The sequence below is a fragment of the Sminthopsis crassicaudata genome, chromosome 4 (assembly GCF_048593235.1).
Source record: "Sminthopsis crassicaudata isolate SCR6 chromosome 4, ASM4859323v1, whole genome shotgun sequence".
In the NCBI taxonomy this organism is placed as follows: domain Eukaryota; kingdom Metazoa; phylum Chordata; class Mammalia; order Dasyuromorphia; family Dasyuridae; genus Sminthopsis; species Sminthopsis crassicaudata.
Genome location: NC_133620.1, coordinates 117,091,633 through 117,118,455, shown reverse-complemented (window position 1 = coordinate 117,118,455; position 26,823 = coordinate 117,091,633). Strand labels below are relative to the sequence as shown.

General features: G+C 31.8%; 1 protein-coding gene across 1 annotated transcript in view; it reads right to left on the bottom strand.

Moving 5' to 3' along the window:
- IARS2 (isoleucyl-tRNA synthetase 2, mitochondrial) overlaps positions 1–26,823 on the bottom strand; it is a 51,144-nt gene that overhangs the window by 11,487 nt on the left and 12,834 nt on the right. Inside the window, exons 3-16 of the mRNA XM_074309198.1 lie at positions 26,339–26,498; positions 24,527–24,675; positions 24,396–24,445; positions 23,991–24,100; positions 23,446–23,536; positions 22,559–22,674; positions 21,100–21,269; positions 20,020–20,110; positions 19,038–19,189; positions 15,743–15,903; positions 6,836–6,938; positions 5,890–5,983; positions 3,728–3,830; positions 2,296–2,398 (exon numbers count right to left, since the gene is read on the bottom strand). Coding sequence (XP_074165299.1) covers positions 2,296–2,398; positions 3,728–3,830; positions 5,890–5,983; positions 6,836–6,938; positions 15,743–15,903; positions 19,038–19,189; positions 20,020–20,110; positions 21,100–21,269; positions 22,559–22,674; positions 23,446–23,536; positions 23,991–24,100; positions 24,396–24,445; positions 24,527–24,675; positions 26,339–26,498 — 1,653 coding nt within the window. The remainder of the gene's footprint in view (positions 1–2,295; positions 2,399–3,727; positions 3,831–5,889; positions 5,984–6,835; positions 6,939–15,742; positions 15,904–19,037; positions 19,190–20,019; positions 20,111–21,099; positions 21,270–22,558; positions 22,675–23,445; positions 23,537–23,990; positions 24,101–24,395; positions 24,446–24,526; positions 24,676–26,338; positions 26,499–26,823) is intronic.

The window sequence follows — 26,823 nt, the reverse complement described above, 5'->3', positions numbered from 1 at the left end:
AAAAAAAGCAAATATAAACTACATATACATTGCAGTATATGAAATAGGAACATTTCAGCTTAACACTGAAGGTTTAGAATGGCAACATAAGTATATGAGGTTCAACAATTTCAAGTCAAACTCTTTACTTTCATCAAGGGCATACTTTAATTATTACCTCATCTATCAGGCACTGCCACACATATTTAAGTAGAATAGACAGCTCCATATAAGTTTATCAGATGGAGCATAATAAAACAGAATGAAAGGGAAGGGGTAGGCATCAAAGAAAGGTTTTCCAATATTCTCTAACAATTCTGGGAACAATGCATTCAATGGGCAACAGCAGATCATTGACAAACCAGAATAGGAATATATTACTGGTTTGGAAAATTTCATTTATTAAAAAAAAACAAACAAAAAAAAACTGGCTTATTATAAAGAGACAGAGGTTTCTGAGTTAAAAGACTTGAGTCTGACATTTACTATCTGTGTACTCATGGACAAAGCACTAGATCTAGTTGGACTTAAGTTTCGTCATTTATAAAATAAGTTTTATCTGTTTTATGTGTAAAAAGGGCCAGGCTATCAGTAATACCAGACTTGTGTCCGCTAATCAATAATAATAATAGCAATAATGATAATCAATTCTCTAAAGAAAAATATTTTCTAAAAGTACAAAATTAAAGTGAATATTTAACAGTTTTCATTTTCTGAAGTCTTATCTTTTCCTGGAAACTTTGCCTATGACTATATCTAAAAAAGCTGGATAACATTTAAAAACTAATTGTTCATGATTAAACTTTTTTTTTTTTTTTTTTTTTTTAAACCAGGGCAGCTAGTTGGTGTAGTGAATGGAGTGTTAAGCCTGGAGTCAGACTCAATTTCCTAAGTTCAACTCTAGCTTCAGACACTTACTAACTGTATGACCTTGGGCAAGTCACTTAACTGTTTGTCTGAATTTCCTCATTTGCAAAATGAATTGGAGAAAAAGAAATGCAAACCCCTCCAGTATCTTTGCCAAGAAAATCCCAAATAGGGTCACTGAAGAGGCAGGCATAATTGAAAAAGTGACAGAACAACAACAACAGAAAAAAAAAAAAAACCTGGACAAATTGTTTACCAGAGAGACAAAAAAATGCAAATTAAGACAACTCTGAGATACCACTACACATCTCTCAGACTGTCTAGGATGACAGGAAAAGATAATGATGAATGTTGGAGGGGATGTGGGAAAACTGGGACACTGATGCATTGTTGGTGGAGTTGTGAACGAATCCAACCATTCTGGAGAGCAATTTGGAACTATGCTCAAAAAGTTGTCAAACTCTGCACACCCTTTGACCCAGCAGTGTTACTACTGGGTTTATATCCCAAAGACATATAAAGAAGGGAAAGGGACCTGTATGTGCAAAAATGTTTGTGGCAGTCCTCTTTGTAATGGCAAAAAACTGGAAACTGAGTGGATGCCCATCAATTGGACAATGGCTAAATAAATTGTGGTATATAAATATTATGGAATATTATTGTTCTGTAAGTAATGACCCGCAGTTTGATTTCAGAGAGGCTTGGACAGACTTAAATGAACTGATGCTAAGTAAAATGAGCAGAACCAGGAGATCATTATATACTTCAACAACAATACTATATGATGATCAATTCTGATGGACGTGGCTCTCTTCAAAAATGAGATGAATCAAATCAGTTCCAATTGTTCAGTAAGGAAGAGAACCGGTACACCCAGTGAAAAGAGTATGGACCACAACATAGCATTTGCACTCTTTCTGTTGTTGTTTACTTGCATTTTTGTTTTCCTTCTCAGGTTATTTTTACCTTATTTCTAAATCTGATTTTTCTTGTGCAGCAAGATAACTGTATAAATATATTGTATTTAACATATACTTTAACATATTTAACATGTATTGGTCTACCTGCTATCTAGGGGAGGGGGTGGGAGGAAGGAGGGGAAAAGTTGGAACAGAAGATTTTCAAGGGTGAATGTTGGAAAATTACCCATGCATATGTCTTGTAAATAAAAAGCTAAAATAAAAAGAAGAAAAGAATGCCCCTCCCCAAATAAACAAACCCAAATTTGATCTTTTACTGAATAATAGCAAAATCTTTGGTAGAATATACAAATTCCATTTTTTAAGAATCATCATTTCTAAAATAAAAGCAGAAAACAAAATCCCATGCAAGTGAACCCATATGTAAGCAAACATAAGGCAATTAAAATTTTTTAAGGAACCAAGTGTTAGGACAATCTAAAATTTGAAAAATAAGAAAAATGTCAATCGTTTCTTATGAGTCACTTACTTGGCCTCCATTGATGATAACATCTGGGCTAATCACATTTCCAAGAGATTTCGACATCTTTTCTCCTTTATCACTAATAGTAAAACCATGAACCAAAAGAACCCTAAAAAAGAAAATAAACCATTTAAGTATTAAGTGATAAAACACAAATTGCCTTAAAATTTAATAAAACTTTTTTTTTTATCATCACCAAAATGAATAGATGTCAAAAAAAAAAAAATATATATATATATATACTTCATCAGTTGCTTAAAATAGATTGCTAAAAAAAAAAAAAGTCAACAGCAAATTCTTTGGTGAAAACATAAGTCTAAATGTGATTACTCAGTTCATGAGTAAAAGAAGGAAAAATGAGTAAGATAAATAAGTATTTTTTAAAATGTGGGAATCTGGGGGAAAAAAAACACTACTCTTCTATTGAGTTCTAGAAGTAGGCACAATTGACAACAATAGTCAAATTTTTTTCTCCTTTTGGCTATAAAATTCTAAGAAATTTGTTTCTGTTCTGAGCTCTCTCAAAGGATGCTCTCAGAGCATCTCATCAAGAGGAGATGAAAAACACTGGAAAGCTTGAAGAAACATTAAACTATTTTGTTTTGGTTTCATGTGGGGAAAGTCAAGATGATGGAATGGACAAAAGATAAGAGCTTCAATCCAGTAATTCACTGTAATCCAGTAATCAATCCAGTAAAGCATTGTGACAATACATTTTCCCCCCTGGTTTGAACTTGTGATTTTATCAGTGTAGATAATTCCTATAATACACATAAACAAATGCTCTGCAACTTCTAGTCTTAAAAGAATTTATTCAAAGCACTGAAAAATTAAAAATGACCTCCTAAAAGTCATAAAAGCATATTTGTCAGAGGGGGAAGTTGATCCCAGATCTTCTTGACTTCTATTATACTTGCTATTTATACCACACTGCCTCTTAATCTCAACCTACTTTTATAAAACTCATAGTTTTATGGTATATTTTAGTTTCTAATCCAATGGAAGTATACTAGCTGGAAGATTACAGTACTGTAGTTTTAAGCCTAATGCTAATTTGCAGGCTCTATATATCATTTGCCAAGAAATATAATGGCATTTGAAGCTTATAAGATATTCTTTCCCCCTCTGGGTATGTTTCATTTTCTCTGCCTATCCAAAGCTTACCCATTCCTCAATCAAATTCCCTCCCCTCAATTATAACAAACCATAATGATTCCCCTAGAGGATTTATAATTCAATATATATTAGCCTTTTATTTCACATATAAGTTATGCCCCAATGATACTATAAGCTCTCAGAAGGCAGGAAGCATCTTAGAAAATTTTTGGCACCCTACTCCACTCCTAATATTGTGCTTGGTCCATTTTGGTGCTCAATAAATTCATGCTAAAATTAAATGAAATTTACTGACTAGTTTACTTGTGACTTAGATACTTACCTAAAAGGGGCTTTTTTCCTTGCTGCAACACTAGTTAATAAAGAAGACTGAAACCAACCTCCAACCTGATCCTTTCCTTCCAAGTATAAATCTGCTCTTTGATCTGTACATTACAGAAACATGTAGAAAAAAAAAATTCAAAATTAATTACAATAGAAAAAGATAATTTAATACTCAAAATCTTGCAGTTATGAAAATTTGCTGTCTTCCTTTTTTTTTTTAAAAAAACATGGATAGCTACTACAACTTTTAACAGTCTTGTTTATTCAGAATATTGATATCAATCAATTAGCATTTACTAACTACTGTGTCAATTATTGTGCCAAGTTCCAGAGAAACAAAGAGAAAGCAAAAACAGTTGCTTCCTTCAAAGAGTTTGTATTATAATGATGAAGAAAGAAAATAAATAGAGGATACAGTAAATAGATGGTAACCATGGGAAAGCAAAAGGTCAGGAGTCAGATTACAGAGGGTTTAGAGAGTTGAGAGAAGAATTTGAGAAAGCACTGATTATAGGCAATTTTTCAAGGAGTTTAGTTGACAAGAGGAAGAAAAATATAGGTTAATAGTTATTAAAATGTTGAAAATTGTCTTTGCATATATTTTGAAAATAAAAAGCTATTATTTTTAAAAAATAGTTATTTACAGGTCAAAATGGGTTCATGACTTAGGCATAAGGAATGAGATTATAAATAAATTAGAGGAACATAGGATAGTTTACCTCTCAGACCTGTGGAAGAGGAATGAATTTATGTCCAAAGAAGAACTAGAGGTCATTATTGATCACAAAGTAGAAAACTTTGATTATATCAAATTGAAGTGTTTGTACAAACAAAACTAATGCAGAAATCTGCAATTATGCCCAAAAAGTTATCAAACTGTGCATACCCTTTGACCCAGCAGTGTTACTACCGGGCTTATATCCCAAAGAGATCTTAAAGAAGGGAAAGGGACCCACATGTGCAAGAATGTTTGTGGCAGCTCTCTTTGTAGTGGTCAGAAACTGGATACTGAGTGGATGCCAATCAATTGGAGAATGGCTAAATAAATTGTGGTATATAAATATTATGGAATATTACTGTTCTGTAAGAAATGACCAACAGGATGATTTCAGAAAGGCCTGGAGAGACTTACATGATCTGATGCTGAACTAAGAGTGGATATCATTTTTCTATAAGATACTAATAGAAGCAGCAATGTCTGAACTTCATATATTAAGAAAATCAGTGACACAGTTTCATTACATTTGAAACCAATTAAGAGCCCTGAATTTAATTTATTTAATTTATACTCAGTAAAGACTTTTGTTTTCTGTGACTGTTTTTTTTTTAAGAATTCATTCACTAATGATATTAACATTGGTAATTTAAACATTTTTCTTTTTTCTTTTTTTCGGTGAGGCAATTGGAGTTAAGTGACTTGCCCAGAGTTATATAGCTAGGAAATTTTAAGTGTCTGAAGCCAAATTTGAACTCAAGTCCTCCTGACTTCAGGGCTGATGCTCTATCCACTGTTCCAACTAGCAGCCCTAATATTTTTCTTAAACATGCTAGCAAAGACCTCTTGAAATAAAATTTTTGGAAGCAAAGGTGATATGTGAAAATATTAGATATTAAATCCTGACATTGCTCATCAGTGACATTTCTAGAGGGAAAAAAAACCTAAAAAGTTTAAATTTTCTAGAAAAAAATAAGCGCTTTAAATCTAACTACTCCGAATTCATTATTTATTTAGCCACTTTCAATCGCTTTCTCCTTTCCCTATTTTTTCATGATTAGTTACCTTAGGAAAACATTTCCCCTCTTCATTTCACCTGTCTAATTTACTCTATTCACAACTAATTAAGCATAAGAGTAGTATTTAAGTTATGTACTTGTAATTTAAAAAAAAGAAAAAAAAACTGTGAAGTATATAGAAAGCATGGTCTATTGCAAACCTATATTATATACAATACAGTCCTACAGTAGAATATTTCTCAAAATACGTTACTTAACCTCCATCAGTCTAATATTGTCATTGTAAAAATCTTTGGCTATGTTACAACTCTAAGACATTCTAATTTTTAAAAGGAGAAAATTTATTACAGGTTTTGAGTTTGTTCACATTTTAAAAATCTTAAATCTTTCAATGATAACATAATATTAACATTCTCTATTAAATACCTGGAAGAACACAATTCCATGAAGTTCCACTTTCAAACCAGATATCCAAGATATCCTGACCTGGCACATATTCCAATGCACCAGGATCACCAAGCTAATGAGATATAAGTAAAAAGAACATTTTAACTAGTGTTGTATATAAACTGCTAAATATTTAATTAAATGACTGTAATTTCCATAGTCACTAGATAACACTCACAATTTCAGCTCATGTCTGGGCATTATTATTTTTTTGAAAATAAACATTTTCAGACATCATTATTTAAAGAGCAGCTAAAACTATCAACTATATATTTCTGATTAATTTTTAAGTGAATTGTGCAAAGTTCAAGTGTTCTCAATTCTTATAAACTAACACTGAGCAACTTTCAATACAAATGCAAGGATGTGTAATACATTGCAGCTTAATAAAGAACTCCAAATCACCAATATTAGCAGAAACATACATACAACTTTCATTTATAAAGCACTTTTTTCCATCACAATCTTGAGAATAATTCATGTGAGTATTGTTACTCCTATTTTGCAAATGAGGAAACTGAAGCTCAAAAATGAAATAATTTGCATAGTAGCAGAATGCCAGACATTATAAGATTTGGGACTTGTATATGTGTCTTTTTGATTCCAAATCTAATGCTCTTTTTATATCATACAGCTTCGATATTATCTACCACTAAATTAAATTCTATCCTGTCCAATCATACATGCCCTATTTTAGGGCTAGAATGTGTTTTTCTTATATTTTTGTATTTTATCAATTACATTATCAAATAATTACTAAAGTTTAAAAAAAAAGAAGAAAGAAAGAAAGAAAGAAAGAAAGAAAGAAAGAAAGAAAGAAAGAAAGAAAGAAAGAAAGAAAGAAAGAAAGAAAGAAAGAAAGAAAGAAAGAAAGAAATCACCCCCTAAGGCCTATACTATTCAAAATTTGCAATTAGAAATTTACCCGAGATAAGACTTTTTGAGGCAAAAGCTTTTCAGGAGGAAGAGTCCACCAGATATCACTTCCATGTTTTTCTACTAGTTGAACAAGATGATCAATAGTTTCACTAGTGAAGGGAAAAAAATAATCAGAGACAGTGAGATAGTAGGTAAGATAAAAATAAATAAATAATAGAATTAGTGCCTTTATTTCCAACCCCAAATTGAGGTCTACAGTTACACAACTATAACTGTAAACTACTAGACACCAGTTCGCTTCAAACTATTTCAGAAACATACCCATTATTCTGCTTTTTCCACAAAACTAAAATTTATGCTCCAAAATTTTCTTATTATGTTTAAAGGAATCATTATTCTACCAATTAAAAGACTCAAAATATTTTAATCACCTCAAATGAACCAAACCATTTAAATATTTAATATGTGCCACATGGAAGGGATACAAATGCAAAAGTTCCTATCTTTAGGAATTTGCACTTTTAAAGGTAGGAAGCTACATATATATGAACTAGGATGTACTATATATGGGTGCTTGGTTTTACTAAAGCATAAGGATAATAAATGGAACTAAAGGGAAATCTAATGACATTCCCTTTCAAAAAAGTAAAGGTACAAAGATCATTCTCCAATAAATGAGTATAAACAGTTTTCGAAAGAATAACTACCATATAAACATTGCAAATCACTAGTAAGGAGAAATAAATGAAAACATCCCTAAGGTTTCATCTTCCATAATGTAAACTGACAAAGGTAATACAAGCTAGAATAATCAATAATGGAGGTTTAAGGGAAGGCAGGCACACTAGTGCAATGTTGTCAGACCTGTGAATCAGCACCACCAACTGAGGAAAACAATTTGAAAATTAGAGAAACAAAAGTGATTAAAATATCCAAATGCTTTGAGCCAGAGATTCTATTTCTTCACTTATACCCCAAGGAGAGCAATATATATTCATATATACCAAAATATTTATAGCAGTCTTTTTTGTTGATAACAATGAATTGGAGGACAGCAAGGTGGTGCAATGGATAGAACACCAGCCCTAAAGCCAGGAAGACCTGAGTTCAAATGTGGTCTCAGAAACTTAACTCAGAAACTAGATGTGCAAACCTGGGCAAGTCACTTAATCACAATTGCCTTACCAAAAAAAAAAAAAAAAAAAAAAAAAAAAAAAAACCCAAATAAATAAATAAATAATGAATTGGAAGTGGATGCCAACTGCAGAATAGCTAAACAAACTATGACACACGAATGAAATGTAACTGTGCTGTAAGAAAGAACATAACCATACTATAAGAAACGATGTAATGTGATGAATACGGTAAGATCCATATGAACCAATGCTGAGTAAAGAATGAACCAAGATAACACTATGTACTAGGACTATGACAACATTAATGAAAAAACCCACTACACACATAAACACTCCCCCCTCCCAAAAAGGAATGCTGCAAAATTATAAAGCATAACACTAGCTCAAAAGAAGAGATTGTGACAAAACACTCCCACCTCACAATCCTTTGCAGATATTAGGGATGCACAAGGTTTGTACCTTATACACATGTTTAGACTTTTAAAATTAGTTATGCTGCTTTTTCCCCTCTCCTTTTCCTTTTGGTCTTTAAAAAATATCGTTAGTTATGTGAAATGGTTCTCTGGATTGGGGAAGGAAAATGATACTGGAAGAAATTAGGTGATGTTAAAAAAAATTGTCAACATCCATTTTCAAAAGGAGCAATGCATGTATTAATTATGTTCTGAGAAAAAAACTGTTCAAAGTAGAAGAGGACATACACATGTAGCAGCAGTGCAGATAATAAGAAAATGGCTAGGGACAGACAGATGGATATGAAGCAAAGAATTATGGTCTGGTTGAGCTAGAGACAGTTGTCAATATTATTGCCTGGAATATAATAATAGCCTCTAAATTATTTTCCTGCCTACATTCATTACATACTCTCACTAAACAAAACACTGACATATTTCTCTTTCTAAAACCCAACTTTCCTTGGGTTACTTTCTTGTTAAAAACCAACTAGAATTAGTAGCCAGGTATTCAAGACCTCCAATCTGGACCTAACCTATTTTTCTATTCTATTTATTTTAATTTTTTTTTTTTTTTGGCTGAGGCAACTGGGTTTAAGTGACTTGCCCAGGGTCACACAGCTAGGAAGTGTTAAGTATCTGAGACCACATTTGAATTCAAGTCCTCCTGACTTCAGAGCTGGTGTTCTATTCTCTGCACCAACTAGCTGCCCCTATTTTTCTATTCTTAACTTCCAATACTCTTTTATAGTGAATCTCTTAACTCTGCCAATGGAGCCATTCATTTTTTCTAAATGACTCGTGCTTTCCAACAATTGCTCATCCAGTTCCTCTTGTTCCATTCTATCTAAGAAGATGCCTCCTATTTCTTTGACTTAACCCCACACATTCAAGACTCACTTCAGTTTTTACCTCCTTCATGAGGTCTTCCTGGACACTCCAATTTTGTCACCTCTTCTATTAAATTACTTATGCATACTACTTAATTCACATTTTAATCATTTGTGCCATGGATTCTGTGCTAAGTCTGAAGTCAGGAAGACCTCAGTACAAATCCTGTTTCAAAACAAATGGTGCTCTTTGACCAATACACAACTAAAATGAAGAAAAATGTTGTAAAAAACCACCATCAATAAACCAGAAAATGCTAACATCTCTCTGAAGGGCTACACAGTTATTATAAAGGGTCTCAGAAAAATCAAGTGACCAATTTCTACCATAACAATGCTAAAAGCTCAATTTCCTTAAAGAAGAGGGGAAAAGTCTCATGAGTGACAAATGATAAGAAAATTAAAAAGAATTTACCAGAGTCTACATACTCTGTAAGTGTGCAAAACATGATCAGAAGAGTTGCCCTAAGTTTGGGGATCAAGATGACATCCAGAATAAATCACTTCCCTATCAATATTACTATTCAAGAATCAGTGGAATAGGTTAGGTTCACAGGGCAAGAGAGTGAATAAAAATAGCAATCTAGTGTTTGACAAACCCAAAGATCCCAACTTTTGGGATAAGAATGCATTATTTGACAAAAACTGCTGGTTTTCTGGAAATTATTATGGCAGAAACTAGGCATGGACCCACATTTAACACCACATGCTAAGATCAAAATGGGCCCATGATTTAGGTATAAAGAACGAGATCATAAATAAATTAGAGGAACATAGGAGAAATACAGAGAGGCTTGGAGAGACTTACATCAACTGATGCTAAGTGAAACGAGCAGAACCAGAAGATCATTATACATTTCAACAATGATACTGTACGAGGATGTATTCTGATGGAAGTGGATATCTTCAACATAGAGAAGAGCTAATCCAATTCCAATTGATCAATGATGGACAGAATCAGCTATACCCAGAAAAGGAACACTGGGAAATGAGTGTAAACTGTTAGCATTTTTTATTTTTCTCCCCAGATTATTTTTACCTTCCAAATCCAATTCTTCCTTTGCAACAACAACAAAATTCAGTTCTGCACATATATATTGTACCTAGGATATACTATAACATATTTAATATATATAAAAATGCCTGCCATCTAGGGGAGGGCGTGGAGGGAAGGAAGGGAAAAATTCAGAACAGAAGGGAGTACAAGGGACAATGTTGTAAAAAATTACCTATGCATATGTACTGTCAAAAAAAGTTATAATTATAAAATTAATTTAAAAAAAAAAAAGAAAAGAAAAAAATTTTTAAAAATACTATTCAAGAAAATGACTCATTTTTTGAAATTAGAAACTTCTTGGGTGATAGATTCAAAAAATGCTGAAACTAGGTGCTGCTCATGCCATTTCTCAAGTCCAAAAAGGATGAGTTAACTTTTGAAAGAATTAAAGTCATATCAAGCTTAGCTACCCTGATGGAATAGGCTATAATAAAAACAAACAAAAAAACAAACTCTATTATAAATAAAGGACAATATCTGGATGGCATTCATGCTGCTAAGGCTCAGTGCTCCAGGCTGGCTGCAGGTCTGAAAAGTGTCCCAGGTGCTGGTAGGTGTGCTCCCAACACTAACTGAGATGTTAGAATAAAATATATTTGGTCCTTAGGATAAAATATATTAGGTCCACTAGTCCTTAGACTAGTGCCTTTTATTCTGATAAATGATAAAAATGTACTTAAGATTACACCAAACTAGTCCAGTGGTACAGAGTTAAATAGGTGATCTCAGGTTCCTGGAGACTTAGCCCAAATTTTGGAAAATCTTTTTTAACAAGAGAATATAAGTTCAGAAAGCCTTCCTGACAGAAGGTTTATCATTTTTTTTTAAAGGTACCAAAAAATATGTTCTTGACATTATTATTGAATCATTTCAGTCATATCTGATTCTCCATGACCCCTTTTGGGATTTTCTTGATAGATATACTGAAGCGATTTTCCATTTTGTTCTCTAACTCAATCAACAGATGAGGAAACTGAGGCAAACAAGGTTAAGTGACTTGCCCAGGAACTGAAGTCCTCCTAATAATAGCAAACAAATAAGCAAAAATATAAAATAAATGAGGGGGCTGGACTTGATGTCCTTTAAGGCTCTTTCTACTCTTAAATCTCTAATCCCATGAGCTGTATTGTCTAGTTTAGGTGCCAAAATCAATTTCAAGCTTTTCAGAGTTAAATCTCTCTAATATCACTACAGCACAATGCTATGATTTAAAGACTACAGTTCAGAACTGCAAAACTTTATTGCTTTAAGAGAATATAAATCCTCCTCACACCTTTAAAACTTTAGTTCTAATTTTGGTAAATGCTATAGTTGATCAAATCAGATGAATAATCATAATTCCAAGGCTCTTTCTTCATTTTATTATTCTGGAATATAATAGCCTCCAAATTATTTTCCTTACATTAAATATTTAATTGATAAGCTTAAGATAGTATACATTACCTTTGATAAAGGTAGCAGAAAATTCACCTATCACTATGTAATCTAGTTATTTAGGTATTTCATTTCATAAAGCAGGAAGTCCATAAAACTTCTGTATATGTAGACCTTATCTAAAACATTACTTTATGAATTACTTGCAGGTTTCAAACAGTGAAAAGTAATAACATTCAAGCTACCTTAACACCAATCATTCTGAACTTTGAAAATGACTATACTGAATGCTTATTTGACCTGTTACCAGAAATTAAGCAGTATCATGACTACTAAAAGAATAAAGAAACTATTTCTGTTTCAAAGTTATCACTTTTTTTGTCATCATAAGTAGAAGAGCAAGCACTGAAAGATAAGTTTTCATTTACAAGACAATATTAAACAACTTCTTTGGGTAGCTTATTTGGAAAGAGGTATGAATTTGGTTAATGAGATGAATGCTAGTTCAGAACAAAGTTCCAAGAATAAAATCCTGTGTTCTAAATTTTTAATTTATATTTGTAGGACAATTTAGTAGAGGGAATTTCATTTTAAATAGGAAAAATCAAAGAAATCAATAATTTCCAACTAGAGAACTCTTCAAAAACTAAGATAAATAAGATTATATGGTAACTGAAGAAACTTTATAAATTGTACTTTAAATTTCCAGAATAGTTTAGCTAATTTCAATATTGCTATAATTCTTCAGGAAATAAATGCTTTACTTACCAACTATGGTAACTGATAATGATATTAAACCTACATATAAGAAATTACTTTCTACAAAATCATTAGTTGTTGACTTAGTAATAAGAAAAAACCCTGAAAATGGGAAAATACAGAAATATTTAACAGCTTAACTTTAAATATCAAATCATTATTTACTCCTTTCAAATACAGTGTCCCTTTTTAAATGTTATCTTGTTAAAATAACCTACAAACAATTTTCACACTATATCAAAATGCATAATTATAATCTTAGAAAGATACTACTACCTATGTAAAAAGAAAAACGAATTTCTTAAGATATAATACCAAATATAAAATGCAAATGATCAGAAAATAGATTTCATGACCGAAATAATTTTTTTATTATTTTATCTCCACCAGTCATTAAATTTAGGACATGAATCTAAATCTAGTTTTTCTTCTATTTAAAGATTTGATATGTATCCAGATAGGCAATTTCCCAGTTTTATGTTGTCCAAATATTAAAAAGAAAAATCAATCATGTAGAGGAAATCGGGATTATCAAATACAACAATAATTCCAGTAGAGTACTGTTATTCCTGATGGGCACTGGCATACTACTATATAAAGAAGAGAATCATTTGGCTTCACACAATTAATTTAGGTACAAGAGGACAGAGGACAGAGGACAGGGAAAGGTTGGTGTTGGAGAACAAGAGACAAAAAAATTACTCAATTTGTTTTCTAAAATTTATTTCATGTAAAGATGAATACCAAGCACATTTTTCCCTTTCTGAAGTCAAATGTTATAGTAATGAAGAAGGAACTACTGCCATCAGTGAAATAGATACAGGAAAATGACCTATGAATTTACAGAAAGTATACTTTAAGTTTGTCATTTCTGTAGGCCAATGTATATCTGTGCTACTTCAAAACTATAAACCTATTAGTTATCATACAATTTAAAGGCAGCTACAGCATAAAAAATAAATAAAATTAATTCTTAACCATCAATAAAATACTGATAATCAAAGGAAATTCAATTGAATTTTTCAGACTTTAATAAAAGTTTTCATTTGTTTCACCTTTATGATGCTCATTTCAATGAGTCCACATTCCTTAACAGAAGGAACGGACTGAAAAATGTCTACTTGCTCATTTTATTTACACTTAAGATTCTTTCATATAGAAACATTCAGAAAACATTTTCCTAATAATGGTGATGAAAAAATAAACATGTCTACAAGCTATCCTTAATTTTTCTGGTAAAATATTTTACATAAAAATATATCTGGGTTTAAATTTCATATCTTACATTTACTACTTGTGATCCTAGGTAAGTCCCTTAAAACTCTTTGAGCTCTGATTTCCTTATTTTTTAAATGAGAAGATGGGGCCAGACAGTTTCTGTGGTATTAGATCATAAACCATAGATTCAGTGATGATTATATCTGGGTGGGATCTTTGTACCTTCTTTCTCTAGGTGGCACAATTATACCACAAGGGAATAACAATATAAAATGTTTCAAAAGAAAAAATTAAAATAAAATGAGCAGTACTTTCACAGGGAATACAAGAAATTCTTAAGAATGTATAAATAAGTTTGGTATACTTGTTTTCAATAAATAAGCAAACACTAAGCTAGAAAAAAATAAAGTTATTGATTTGTAAGTTTTTGCAAGTAGTAATAGCAATATCAGGTCTAAGTAGCTAAGTGGTGATACAATGGATAGACTACTTGGCATGGAGTCAGGAAGATTCACCTTCAGTTCAAATCTGGCTTCAGACTCTTACTAGCTGTGTATCCCTGGACAAGTCACTTACCCCTGTTTGCCTCAGTTTCCTCATCTGTAAAATGAGCTAGAGAAAGAAACATCAAACTACTCTATTATCTTTGCCAACAAAAAATATCAATAGAGTTAAAATTACCATGTACCAAAATATGCCATATTATGATGATATATCTTTTCTATTATACTTTCTGTAAACTAAAAAATATTTTATTATCATTTGGGTTTATTCTTAGCAGTGAGAGGTAACATGATATAGTGGTAATAATGCTGATCCTAGAATTAGAAGAGACATTATACTAGACACATGACCACAGGCAAATTATTTAACTTCTTGTGACAGGCAAAATGTTGGCCCTTAATTAGAACCAACTGATTTAAACTGACTTTTTTAAGACTCTTACAATAAAATAAGAAAAAAAAGTTGAGAGAATAATTATAAGCAAGGAGGAAATACAATTGCTTTTTGCTGCCCTGATTTACTGAGAAAATCCTGAAGTTAACCAAAAAGTTAATTGAAACACTGAACTCATCAAAGTTGCAGGACATAAAAGAAATCCATCTATCATCAGATTCTTTTATACCTCCAACCTCTTTAACATACACACACACAACTAGAAAGAAAAATTTTGTTCAAATTAATTAAATTTGACTTGCAATAAATTCACTAAGTAGAACGGATTAGAAGAATAAAGCAATTATTGAAAAAGTAAGTCTAATAACTATAAAATTACAGCAACTATATGACAGATCTTAAAACCAGCTCCATGGGCCAGAACTAGTAAGTGATCATCAAACCAAAGCACCTACTTCTACCAAACCCCTGATTTGCCAAAAAAGGAAATGTAGGTATTCACTTTACTAGCTCCAGTAAGAAACTCTATTAATATTCTCCCCAATTTCACCCAGGTATTTTGTTGTCAATATTTCATTAAAAATCTCAAGAATTCAGGTAGGTCAAGAGTGCCTCTTCTTCCCAAAACTGTTGGAGACCTCAGATCTAGTCTCCAAAATTCCTTCAGTTATCTAAAATCTAAAATAAATTCCTCAATTCTCATTGGAAAATAACAAGTTACTTATTTCAAGGTATAATCAACAGAAAAAGTTACCTCATCTAATTATAAATTTTTAAAACCGCACCTTTTATACCAATTCCTCATCAATTGCAAGTAGGGGTTCCAGAAACTTAGGATCATGGATAGATAAACTAAGGTTAAAGGAAGAGAATAATGGAAAAGGGAAAAAACTAGAATAGTGGTGTTATTTCCTAAAAAGAAATGGGTAGTTGCTATCTATAGATTTATTCCTGCAGCAGAAGTATTTGGCTTTAGGAAAAAATAATTGTTTACCAAATAATGAAAGAGGAAAATTTTGATAAATTTTTATCTAGAGAACAAAGTATACATCCTATAATGTATTCCAAAAAACATAAAAACAAAGATCAGTGAAGTTGAGATATTTTTCCATTTTTGAATAATTTTTTAACTTACTAAAATTTTATAAAACATACAGAAAAAGTTTCTACCTGTTGATCAATACTTCATCTTTTGTCTTATGATGGAACACAGGAATTGGAACACCCCAAACCCTTTGCCTTGAGATACACCAATATGGCCTTCTCTCTGTCATATCCACCAAACTGTTCATTGCTGACGCAGGAATAAATTTCACCTTTCTTAATGATTCCTGCAAGAAGTTTACAAATGTATTTTTAAAATTGGGGTACTGATGTTATGCTAAGAAAAAATTATATAAAATTAGTAAAAGAAACTAAAAATGTTTTCAGGTGTTTACTGGAGGAACCCATTAAGTGATAATCCAGGGCAGATATTTATCAAAGACCATAACAACAGATAGGATTAGAACTACCAAACTTCATTAATGACAAATAAAATTAATTGCATCTGTTTCCAATCATAAAAAACAAATTAGCATTATATGATTAAAGGATATAAACAGTTTTCAAAAGAACAATTGTAAACTATTAACAATTATATGAAATAATAATTTAAATTACTATTACTAAGAAAAAAAAGTTTCATCTCAGAAAATGCAAGGGTATTAAAAAAAGGAAAAATAGTCAACACTGAATAGGATTATGGAGAGACACATTAAAGAATTTTTGTGGAGCTGAGAATAGTACAACCACTCTGAAAAGTAATTTGGAATTATGCAAAGAGAATGACTAACATGTCTATAGCTTCTTACACAGAAATTTCATTGCTAAGCATATATCCAAAGAAAGTCAAAAGACAAAAACAAAAGTTCCATAAACATTTACAGCATCTATTTTTTTCATAATAGCAAACATATGGAAATAAATTAGAAGTCCACCAACTGGAGAACAGCTAAACAAATTATGACACACAAATATAATGAAATACAACTATGTAGTAAAATGACAAAAATGAACACAAAAGCATGGAAACTTTTAAGAACTGATTGCAATGAAGTAAGCAGAACCAGGAAAACAATGTACAGAATGACAACAATGTGAAGGGGGAAAAAATCACTAATAGAATCAGTGAGTGCTGATAAAATTATAATGACAAAGCTTGAGGAAGCTGAGGAAGATATATGAGAAGGCACCTTTCCATCTTTCCTTCTTTGAAGAAGCAGGAGAATATGGATATGGAACATTACATAGGCAATTTTATTTTATCTTATTTATTATGTTGGTTAGTTTTACTCAACTGTTTTCCCCTCTCTATTCTATTTTTAAAAATAGAGGCTAGCTATGTAGGAAGAAAAGGGATATAGTGAAATATGTATATGACATAAAAACAAAATATACCCATAAAAATTTATGAAAAACAAGTAGAAAACAAATTAGTATATTTTAAAGAAGTATTTCAGAACCTAAAGCTGTCAGCTCAATTGATATTTTAGAAAACATTTTTTACCCTTTATATATGGATACTTCTGTTTAGTGGAAACTATAGATCAAATGTCAAACTGTTTTTGTTTTGTTTTTTTAATTGAGAATTGGAATACGTTTCAATTAGAGATTGGTGAAAATAAAGTTGTAATTTCCCCACCAAGTTCCAAAACCACATGAAATTCCTCCATGGATCTCTAAGGGAATTGTGAAGGACTAAGAACTCCTGTTATTTAAAAAAAAAAAAAAAAAAAATTTAAAAAAAAAATAGCCACAAATTATCCTTTTGTAAGAATTTCTCTTTTGATATAAAACAGGGAAACTTTTATTTCATTGCAACCCACAGGACAAATGTTGAGTTTAGCTGTAAAAAAACACTCGTGTTCAATTGTAGTACCCCAAAATGGCAATGCTATCCAATGTAGTTCTGTGACCTTTTACTTTGATGTTTTCTCCTTTAGTTATAACACTAAACTATTATACTTTTTATTATTTGTGGTACTTGCTATTTTTTGGTTTCCTCCAATAAATTTGAAAAATATGTGGAACATCTTATACTTGTCTCAAGAAAAATTTCAATGTCTTTTTAAAAAAATATATGGCTTTCAAATAATTTTTTAAAACATGTGTTGATTGCCTCCAGTTAGGAAAAAAAAATGTTCCCTGTCCCTACTTTAACTTTACATATCTGTGAAAGGATGAATGAGTAAGGACCCATACTATAATGATTGTTTAATATAACAATAGATTCCATTTACACTATATTCCTAATTTGAGACTAACCTTTTAACCAAATTCAGGTGGGATCATGCTAAGTCAAAGACGCTCAAGTCCCTAAAACCAAAAGGAGATCAAAACAATAATGGGGAATTGGCCAACAGAAATAATAGGGTCTTTTTCTACACTACCCAAAACAAAGAGTGGTTTAAACTAACCTTCAAATTAATCTACATGTTCAAAGTTGAATAATATATATGGGGTTAGAAAAGCCAAGTCCATCAATATAGCATCCCAATTCAAAACTTTTCAGAGTACAACTACTAAAATGCTCTATGAAAAGCTAAAAGACTTAAATGAAAGACTCAGATTTTCTAATCAATACAATGGTACAACACAATCTGAAAGGACTCATGATGAAAAATGCTATCCAGCTTCAGAGATACAACTAGTGAACTCCGAGTGCAAAGTGAAGCATATTTTTTTCAGTTTGTTTTTTCATGTGTATGTGTATATATATATATATATATGCATGCACATGTTTTCCAACATGGCTAATATGGAAACATGTTTTACATGAGTTCACATGTATAATTACTATATTGCTTGTTTTTTTAATAGTGGGGATGGGTTGGAAGGAGGGAAATTATTTGGGATTCAACATTTTAAAATGAATGCTAAAAACATAATAAAGATTTTAGAAATTAATACTTCATAAAAATGTTTCTAACATGATTAAAAACTTTACTCCATAAATTCAAAAATATTATTTAATCACAATGAAAATTCATTTTTCCAAAGCATAGAATTCTAAGTTGAATGATTAATAATTATTAAATAAAGGAAATATTATAGTTTTAAACTCTATTTTTTGAAAACAAAACCCAGCTACTTTTGTAGAGATTCTTCTTATCATTTAATGTAGCAGTGTATATGTATTTAGTAGCATAATGTGAGTCAAAAGATTGATTACACATTTCACACTTCATTAGCTAGCAGTGCAGCCACATCCATATCACATAACCTCTGTGGCCATGTTTTATTTATCATTCATAAAATAAAAGATTATAGATGATGTTGAAGGTCCTATTAAGCTTTAAACGTCATAGATTTTATGATCCTATGAATATAAGCAAGTATAAGGGAAATATGTTTCTCCAAAGATTGTAAATGTATGTAAATCAGGGAGAGGAGTTATCCTATATTTATAGGAAAAATTATTTACCTTGGCTGTAGCTGTCATATTTCCTATCTTTACAAACCACTGCTTGCTAGAGCGAATTATCACTGGTTTCTTTGTCCTCCAGTCATAGGGATAACTATGTATAACATCCTCTTCTTTTAGCAAATTCTTTGTAGATCGAAGCATCTTTATCACTAATAAAAAAAGGGGGAGGAGGGACTCTTAGAAGAAGGTACATAGCAGTTTAAAACCTTCTAAGTACAATCCCAAAAATCATTTGACAGGATAAAGTCTGGGCTAGAAGTTGCTATCAATGAAGACATCTACTATCATGGGAAAAAAAAATTAATCTGTAGAACTCCTGATAGAAAACAGGTCAAAGGGCAGCTAGGTGGCGCAGTGGATAGAGCACCAGCCTTGAATTCAGAAGGACCCGAGTTCAAATCTGGTCTCAGACACTTAACATTTCCTAGCTGTGTGACCCTGGGCAAGTCACTTAACCCCAGCCTCAGGAAAAGGGGGGGGGGAGGGAAGAAAAAAAAACGGGTCAGTCACTCTTTCAGAAAAAAAGAGTGAAAAGTCTGGGCAGGTAATATGTTTAACAACTATTATTCCACATAATGGCAGATGCCTCTTCAGTTGAAAGCAAAGTGTAAAAACGAAGTGACTACATAGGATCATAAGAACCAGAGCCACGTCACAATATCACTCTAAAGTCTTTTGGAATCCTAGAAATGTCCAAATTTATTCTGATTCAAGGAGAATAGTTTCATTATAAATTCATTTTTCCATGAATCTGGTGAATGAAACATTGCTACTAATTAGAATCAGTTAAAAACACAAAGAAGTATACCACCTGGCAAAATAAATTAAGTTAAGCCACTTAAAGATTTTGCTTTCTTCACGGAAGAGTCACCTTGTGTTACAGAACTCTAAAGAACCCTAAAGAAAAGAGACACAGAGATGCTACTTGCTCCTGCTATTCACAGAATGTGCCTGCATGACAAGAGGAGGAAATACTGACCAATATCAGTTCCTTCCTCAAGGACTTTCTTGTTCTCAAGTTCACTTCCTGCAGCTTCTGTGAAATTCCCATCTTCATCCACCAAACAATCCTAGGAAGTTCATTTTAGTCAATTAAAACAAAATGTTAAGAGGCATCATTTTGTTGCGACATTCAATGGACATTCAATGATGTAAGATCTAATAACCAATTCTTGCTCTAAGATGAAAACTTGGATACATTTTAGTTCTAATGTAGTAGGGACACACCTTAATTTTAATAGCAAAAGCTATCAAAACGTTTCTGTTCAAATAATAAAATGTCAGAATCACAAATTATAAAGGAATACTTTTCTTTCTGACTTAATAAACATTTATAACACTTAAAAACCATCTTCATTCTCAAAAGCACTAAATGGAAGTGCCCTTAAAGTATTAAAATAACTGAGACAGAGTTTCTTCTTAAGACAATTTTGTTAACTATTAGTTTGTTTAAAGTACCTTGGGAAGTAACAAAACTACATTACTTTTCCAATACTCATTCTATTTATCACTATCTTAACTAATGACACTCTTTTAAAGCCAGCTGGTATACCTGAAAGTATACTTGTTCTAGGACCAGAGAACCTCCATTCAAACTGACACTGCCTATCTGCCTTGAATCAATTCACTTAACCCCTCCAGGTCTGTTCCCTTATCTGTCAAAGAAAGGGGTTAGATTAGATGGTTTGTGAAATTGCTTCCCAATTTATAATCTTTAACTCTAGGACCTTTCACAATTAGTGCCCAAAAGGAAGATTTTACTATAGAATTTGAAATTTAACAAATCCTAATTTTTACAGATTTCACTTAGAGCTAAAAATAACCATAGATCATTTAGTTTTACCCTCAAATCTTCTGATTCAGAAAGTGAGAACTAAAGAAGGGAAATACAAGTAATAAGTAAAAAAAAGTGGGAATGGATAAAAAATAATAGAATAAAACACAATATAAAATGATCCGAATGAATCACATTAATTCGATAAATGCAATAGCTAGTCTTCGTAGGCTCTCCTTCTTCCAAAGGAAAAAAAAAAAAGAGAGAGAGAACAAGAAATGCTACCATGGGTAGTTCATGCTTGGAAGCCACAATGTAATCTTCCATCCCGTGAGCTGGGGCTATATGAACCATGCCTGTGCCTTTGGACAAATTTACATGATGGGCAGGTAACAATGGGGAAACTCTGTCAGCAATTGTAGGATGAACACAAGATCCACTTTCCAAATCAGCTCCTAAAAGGAAAAAAAAAACAAACAAAAAATTGCGTTCAGATGTTTTGATTTCTCTTCCTAGTGGATCCAACCCTAATCATTTTGAGAAAAGAGTTTTATGTCAATACTTACATCCTTAATGCCTGCCACAGTACATGGAAGGTATTTAATATATGTTTGTTACTTTGAATCGGATGCAAGATTAGGAGAACAGCATATGGGTTAGAGGAACAGCATATTGCTGATAACAAGTTTCCTGATATATGGATATTGTATAACCACCTAAGAAAAGTACACCAAATTGGTTCAATATGAATGTTGGTCCACACTTAAGGATCTGTGAGAGAATAGGGTACCTGTACTACAGGAAATTAACTCAAAAGATTAGGTCTATAATCCAACATGAACTTTCCTGATCTTAGTGCCTGAATTTATCTAAATATTTTAAAAAGTTATTTATATCTATTACTTGCACCACTTCCTGGGTTAATAAATTCTATATGCCTATTCTATTATATTTAAAACATTACTTTAAACTGCACAAGTTTAACTTATGTCAGATTACTTGCTGAGTAAGTGAGTGAGAGGGAAGGGGGAGAAAAATTTAGAAGGTTTTGCAAAGGTGAATGTTGAAAACTCTCTGCATGTATTTGGAAAAATAAAATGCTATAAAAAACATTACTTTATAAAATTTATCCTAAAACTTAAAAATCAGGGAATATGGTAGGGATAATGGATAAAAAAAAAATAAAGCATACTTTTAATCATCCAGTTCTTTAGCAAGTTAATATAACAATTTCCAAAAATTGATATTTATTCATTTCTTTTCACTCATCTTAAAAATTCTTATTGATGTTTAGCTGTCTTTTTGGACACTGGTTGAAAGCTGCTTTTGGCATACTTTCTAGAATTCATACATTTTCTCCACCATCAAAATTTTGACTCTCAAAAATGTAATTTCTCCTTAAATGTATTAAACAAATTTTAGGAGTGTATATGTGTGTGTATGAATGTGTATTCAATTGTGTGTACACATATGTGGGTTATGTATTATTATGTAGATATTTTTAAAAACTCAATCAGTTATCCAAAATAGGCATATAACTTTTGCTTACTTTATTAATATTCTATATTTTACACACATCTAATCCATGTTTTTTTTTAATTTCACCCCCCCACCCTTAAAAGGCAAATTCCTAGAAGAGAAAGATGTCTACCATTTATGAAAAATAGGAAGCAAAGCATTACATTCAAATCAATGCTTTACATAACTGATAAATATGACGTTCCAATTATTTATTAATCTTTACCTAAAAATGTTGAAATAACTTCAAATTCTGTTCCCAAAACGTTAGCCACAGATGATACTTTTTCAGTAGCCAGTAAATAAAATTCTCCTGAATTAGTACATTTGACAATGGAATACCTAAAGTGAAATATTAGAAGCTTATTAGTGGTGATAAAACAGAAGTCATTGATATGTCTATGCTTATCATACTAGAACCAACTAAAAGAGCAATTCTTAGAAAGACTTTAGACAAGATACTACTTTCTAATCTTTTCCTAACATACATAACAGTTGCACTTCTGCCTAGCTTGTCACAGGAGAGAATCCCAGCCAGGATAATTAGGGCTCAAGCCTGGATCTGACACACTGGCTATGTGATCCTAGGAAGTCACATAACCTCTCAGTGCTCCAGGCCAGAGATGTTAAATTACCAGAGAAGCAGGGCTTACTATTCAGTACTTAAGATTCCCTCTGGGCCACTTATTGACTCAGTTTTAAAATGTAAGGTTATTTATGTTTTCTTGCATTTTTATTTTGCTACATATTTACCAATTCTATTGTAATCTACATGGAGTACCTGGGCAGAGGGGCATCATAAGACCTAGGACTATATGTTTGACACTTGTGTTCTAGGCTAATTCCTCAAGATTCAGAGTTTCTGAGGAAGTGAACTCACAGGAGTTTCCTGTAACTAATAAAATCACAGGTCCAGGTCCTTCCTCTATCCATTCCCAATAACATTTTTAAAAGATATAGCTAAGAAGAAACCTTACAACTTTATAAGAAACTAAATAAACTTAATGAAGTTTGTATTGTCCCCAGGATAGTAGTATCCACTAGCTTTTAAGATTTTTGATATTAAATGTGTTACCATCAAATATGGATAAAACAAAACATCCCCACACATACTTAGATTCTGGCATATAACAAACAGCCTGATTGGCTGGAATAGTCCAAGGCTGTGTGGTCCAGATTATTGCGCTGACAGGCGATGAACCTTCTGTAGTAGAGACAGAAATGCATTATGAGTGGCCCAATAAATGGCATTCTATACTCCTACTATATATAGGTACTTGAAGTGTTGAAGGAAAGAGAAGAGGTTTAGGAAATAGGTTAATTCCTGCCCCAAAAGAGCTTATAATAAAAAATTTATATTTGTACAAATAAATCTAGAAAATATGAACAGATGAATTACATATAAAATGTTTAAGACTTCAGTTCCAAATGACAGAAAAGTCACGAAAGATGGATAAGATTTCTACCGTACAAGTGGCAGGGAACTGGGGGGAGGGGGAGAAGGGAAAAAGGGGAGGAGGAGAGAATGCAGAGATAGTCTAGGCACATGGAAAAAACATGAATTAAAGAAGGTAAAGGCAAGAAAAAAAAAATCACAGGTTGGAGTGAGGGAACAGCAAATAACCCGATGCCATAACTGTAACCCCATTATATCTTACCTAAGACAGAGGCCAGCAAGGGAGGAGGTTTCAAGAGCGGGAACTTGACATATATAGAGTGACTGACATGCTTAGGATTATATTCAAGTTCAGCTTCAGCCAATGCAGTCCTAAATTTTTTTGCAACATTAACAAATGAATGCTTTTTAAAAATATGTATATTTTCATTTATTGTTTAACTATTACTCAATTACATTAAACATTTTTAACACATTAAAAAATGTTGAGTTCCAAATTCTCTTCCTTCTGTTCCTCCCTTCCCTATCCATGGAGAAGGCAAACAATACAATATTGATTATACATGTGAAGTCAATGCAAAACATTTCTGTCATAGCCATATTAACAAATGAATGCTCTGAATTAACTCAAAACTGTCCCCTTTAACAGCCCACTGGTTAAACTTACCTTGCTGAAGGAGACCAAAATACAGGTTTATAAGCTCTATATATCAAATCCTGTGGAAGATAAAATTATATTAAAACAGTATTTTTGTAACACACAATTTTAAAATGTTTTAAAAGTATTCATAAAAATACCTTAGTATACAGTTGATAAAACATTTTAAGTTGTTGGGCCTCATACTTTCTATCAAATGTATAGTAGCAATTATCCCAGTCCGCCATTATACCCCAACGAATAAATGCAGATTTCTGTTTTTCAATAGCTGCTTCTGCAAATGCTCTGGCTGAAAAAGGTAACACATTCTTAAAAAAAAATTCAATCAAGTTTTAAAAAATTATGTTAAATATATGTTCTCCAAAATGTCAAAAATTACCTACTGTCAGCATAATTACATGTTAATATAGATCTGATTTGTAAAACAGGATTGTGACAGTGAAATCATAGGCCACAAAACATTTAACACAGAAAAGCAGGGTAGAGAGGAAGATAAATAATTTCTACAGGGTGTTTCCCTTCCTTCTTATGGCTTCTTGCTAAGTTTTTACAAAATGGCATTTCAATATACATAATGAAAGAACTATGATAAATGGTTTAATCCCTTATCTTTAAAAAAGGATTATTCTTTGCAAAAAAGGAAAAAAATTACAATAATCACTAACAGTATAATTTTATATGAGATTCTTTTTCCAGAAGGTAGAAAGAAGAACATGAAAGAGTTTAATTTTAAATTTTAAACTTGCTTTTCATTTAAATCAGAAATACAACTACTGACTGAAATAAGAAGTTCATGCAATTAGAAGACAGGGCTAAATATGAACACAGTTATATACAGGTTTTTTAATTTCTTCTTCCAATATCCAACAGTTAAAAGTTTCTCATTAGATCCAAAAGCTCTGATTCAGTAAGACCATACTTTGTAGAAAACAACACATCAGTTTTTTGGATAGGAAAAACAAAATTATGCCCGACAGATTTCACTGTATTATAGGGGTGGGGTGGGGGTGTGGAGGAGGGAAGGGAGGGAGGGGAAACTGTAGTTTTAAAATGAAGGCCCAGAAAAATTTAGAAAACGCACTTTTAGATTATTGCATACATAGGCAGTTTGTCATAACCTTTGTTTTGAAAGTTTACGTTTATTCCAACATAACTGATATACAAGGAACCTTGAATTATGAATTTGCTTTTGCTGAACTTCAGTGAGAATGCAGAAAAGTGTAACTCTTCAAAATAATTTACAAGTTGCAAATCTTCCTATAACTATTTCCATAAGCAAACTTTAGGACTTGCCCAAAGTAAAATAGCATATATTTTTTAAAAGTATCTTCTTAGTAGTAAAAAGCTATAGGCAAAGGACTGGTGTGCAACTGCTTTCTCCATTCTTCCACAAGGGTCACTCCATTGTAGAGTTGTGCCTGAGACAAATCTCTCAAAGTTGTCAACTGTACCGGAGGAACTGGGACACAAGTTAAGCACTAGTCCAAAGCCTAAGACACAGCTACAATTAAACTCAGTACTTATATATTTCTTAATCATTTAATAAATCTAAATCTGGTGCTGCTTTTTTTTAAAAATTCCTATCTTTTTAAATGAATCACTAACAAAGTTTTTTCATTTTTTTCCTATTTGCCCTGTGATTTTTATTGTATAATTTTGCAGAGCATGCAGTAATTTATTAGAAATGTACGTGACATTTATAGGATTGTATCTAAAGATATGATCAATATGCAAGATTTGTTTTGCTGAACTTTTCCATCTTTTTTTAAGCTTTATTACATAGCATAGTTGGCTAGATAGGAGAATAGAAAAAGGTAAATTTACATATTAAGGTGATATGAAAATAGAAAACATCAATAAAAATAGGATAATTTTTTTAATTAGAAAGAAATTGGTGAGTTTGATCAAGAATCTTTGTCCTTATTTAAAAGCATAAGACACAGAAAATTTACCTGCATTTCTAATTTCTATTGGTGAAAGATTCTGAGCTTTTTCTCCAAGTTCTGAAAGTGCTTTTAATTCAATGGGCAATCCATGACAATCCCAACCTGGCACAAAATGCACCTTTGCACCTCTCATCATCTGGAATCGATTAGTTATATCTTTCAAGATCTATTAAAAAAAAAAAAAGAAAAAAATATGAGCTCGACATATATGTAAATATACCTACTGCTTATATCTTTATGTAATATACTTAAATTTATAATTGTTATAACATATGAATATGATTTTATCATATAGCTATGAAAATGTATACATATTTTACAATTTAATCAAAGAAACATGAAAATAAGTTTGTATATCAATACTTCAAACATCTATGATTTTATCCACGTAGCAATGCCCTCTATAATGCAGATGTAAACCTATAGCCAGAACTTGAGTCATGTGTAACATTGTCTACACCACAGCTTGTGCTCTACTGATCCACTCCTTC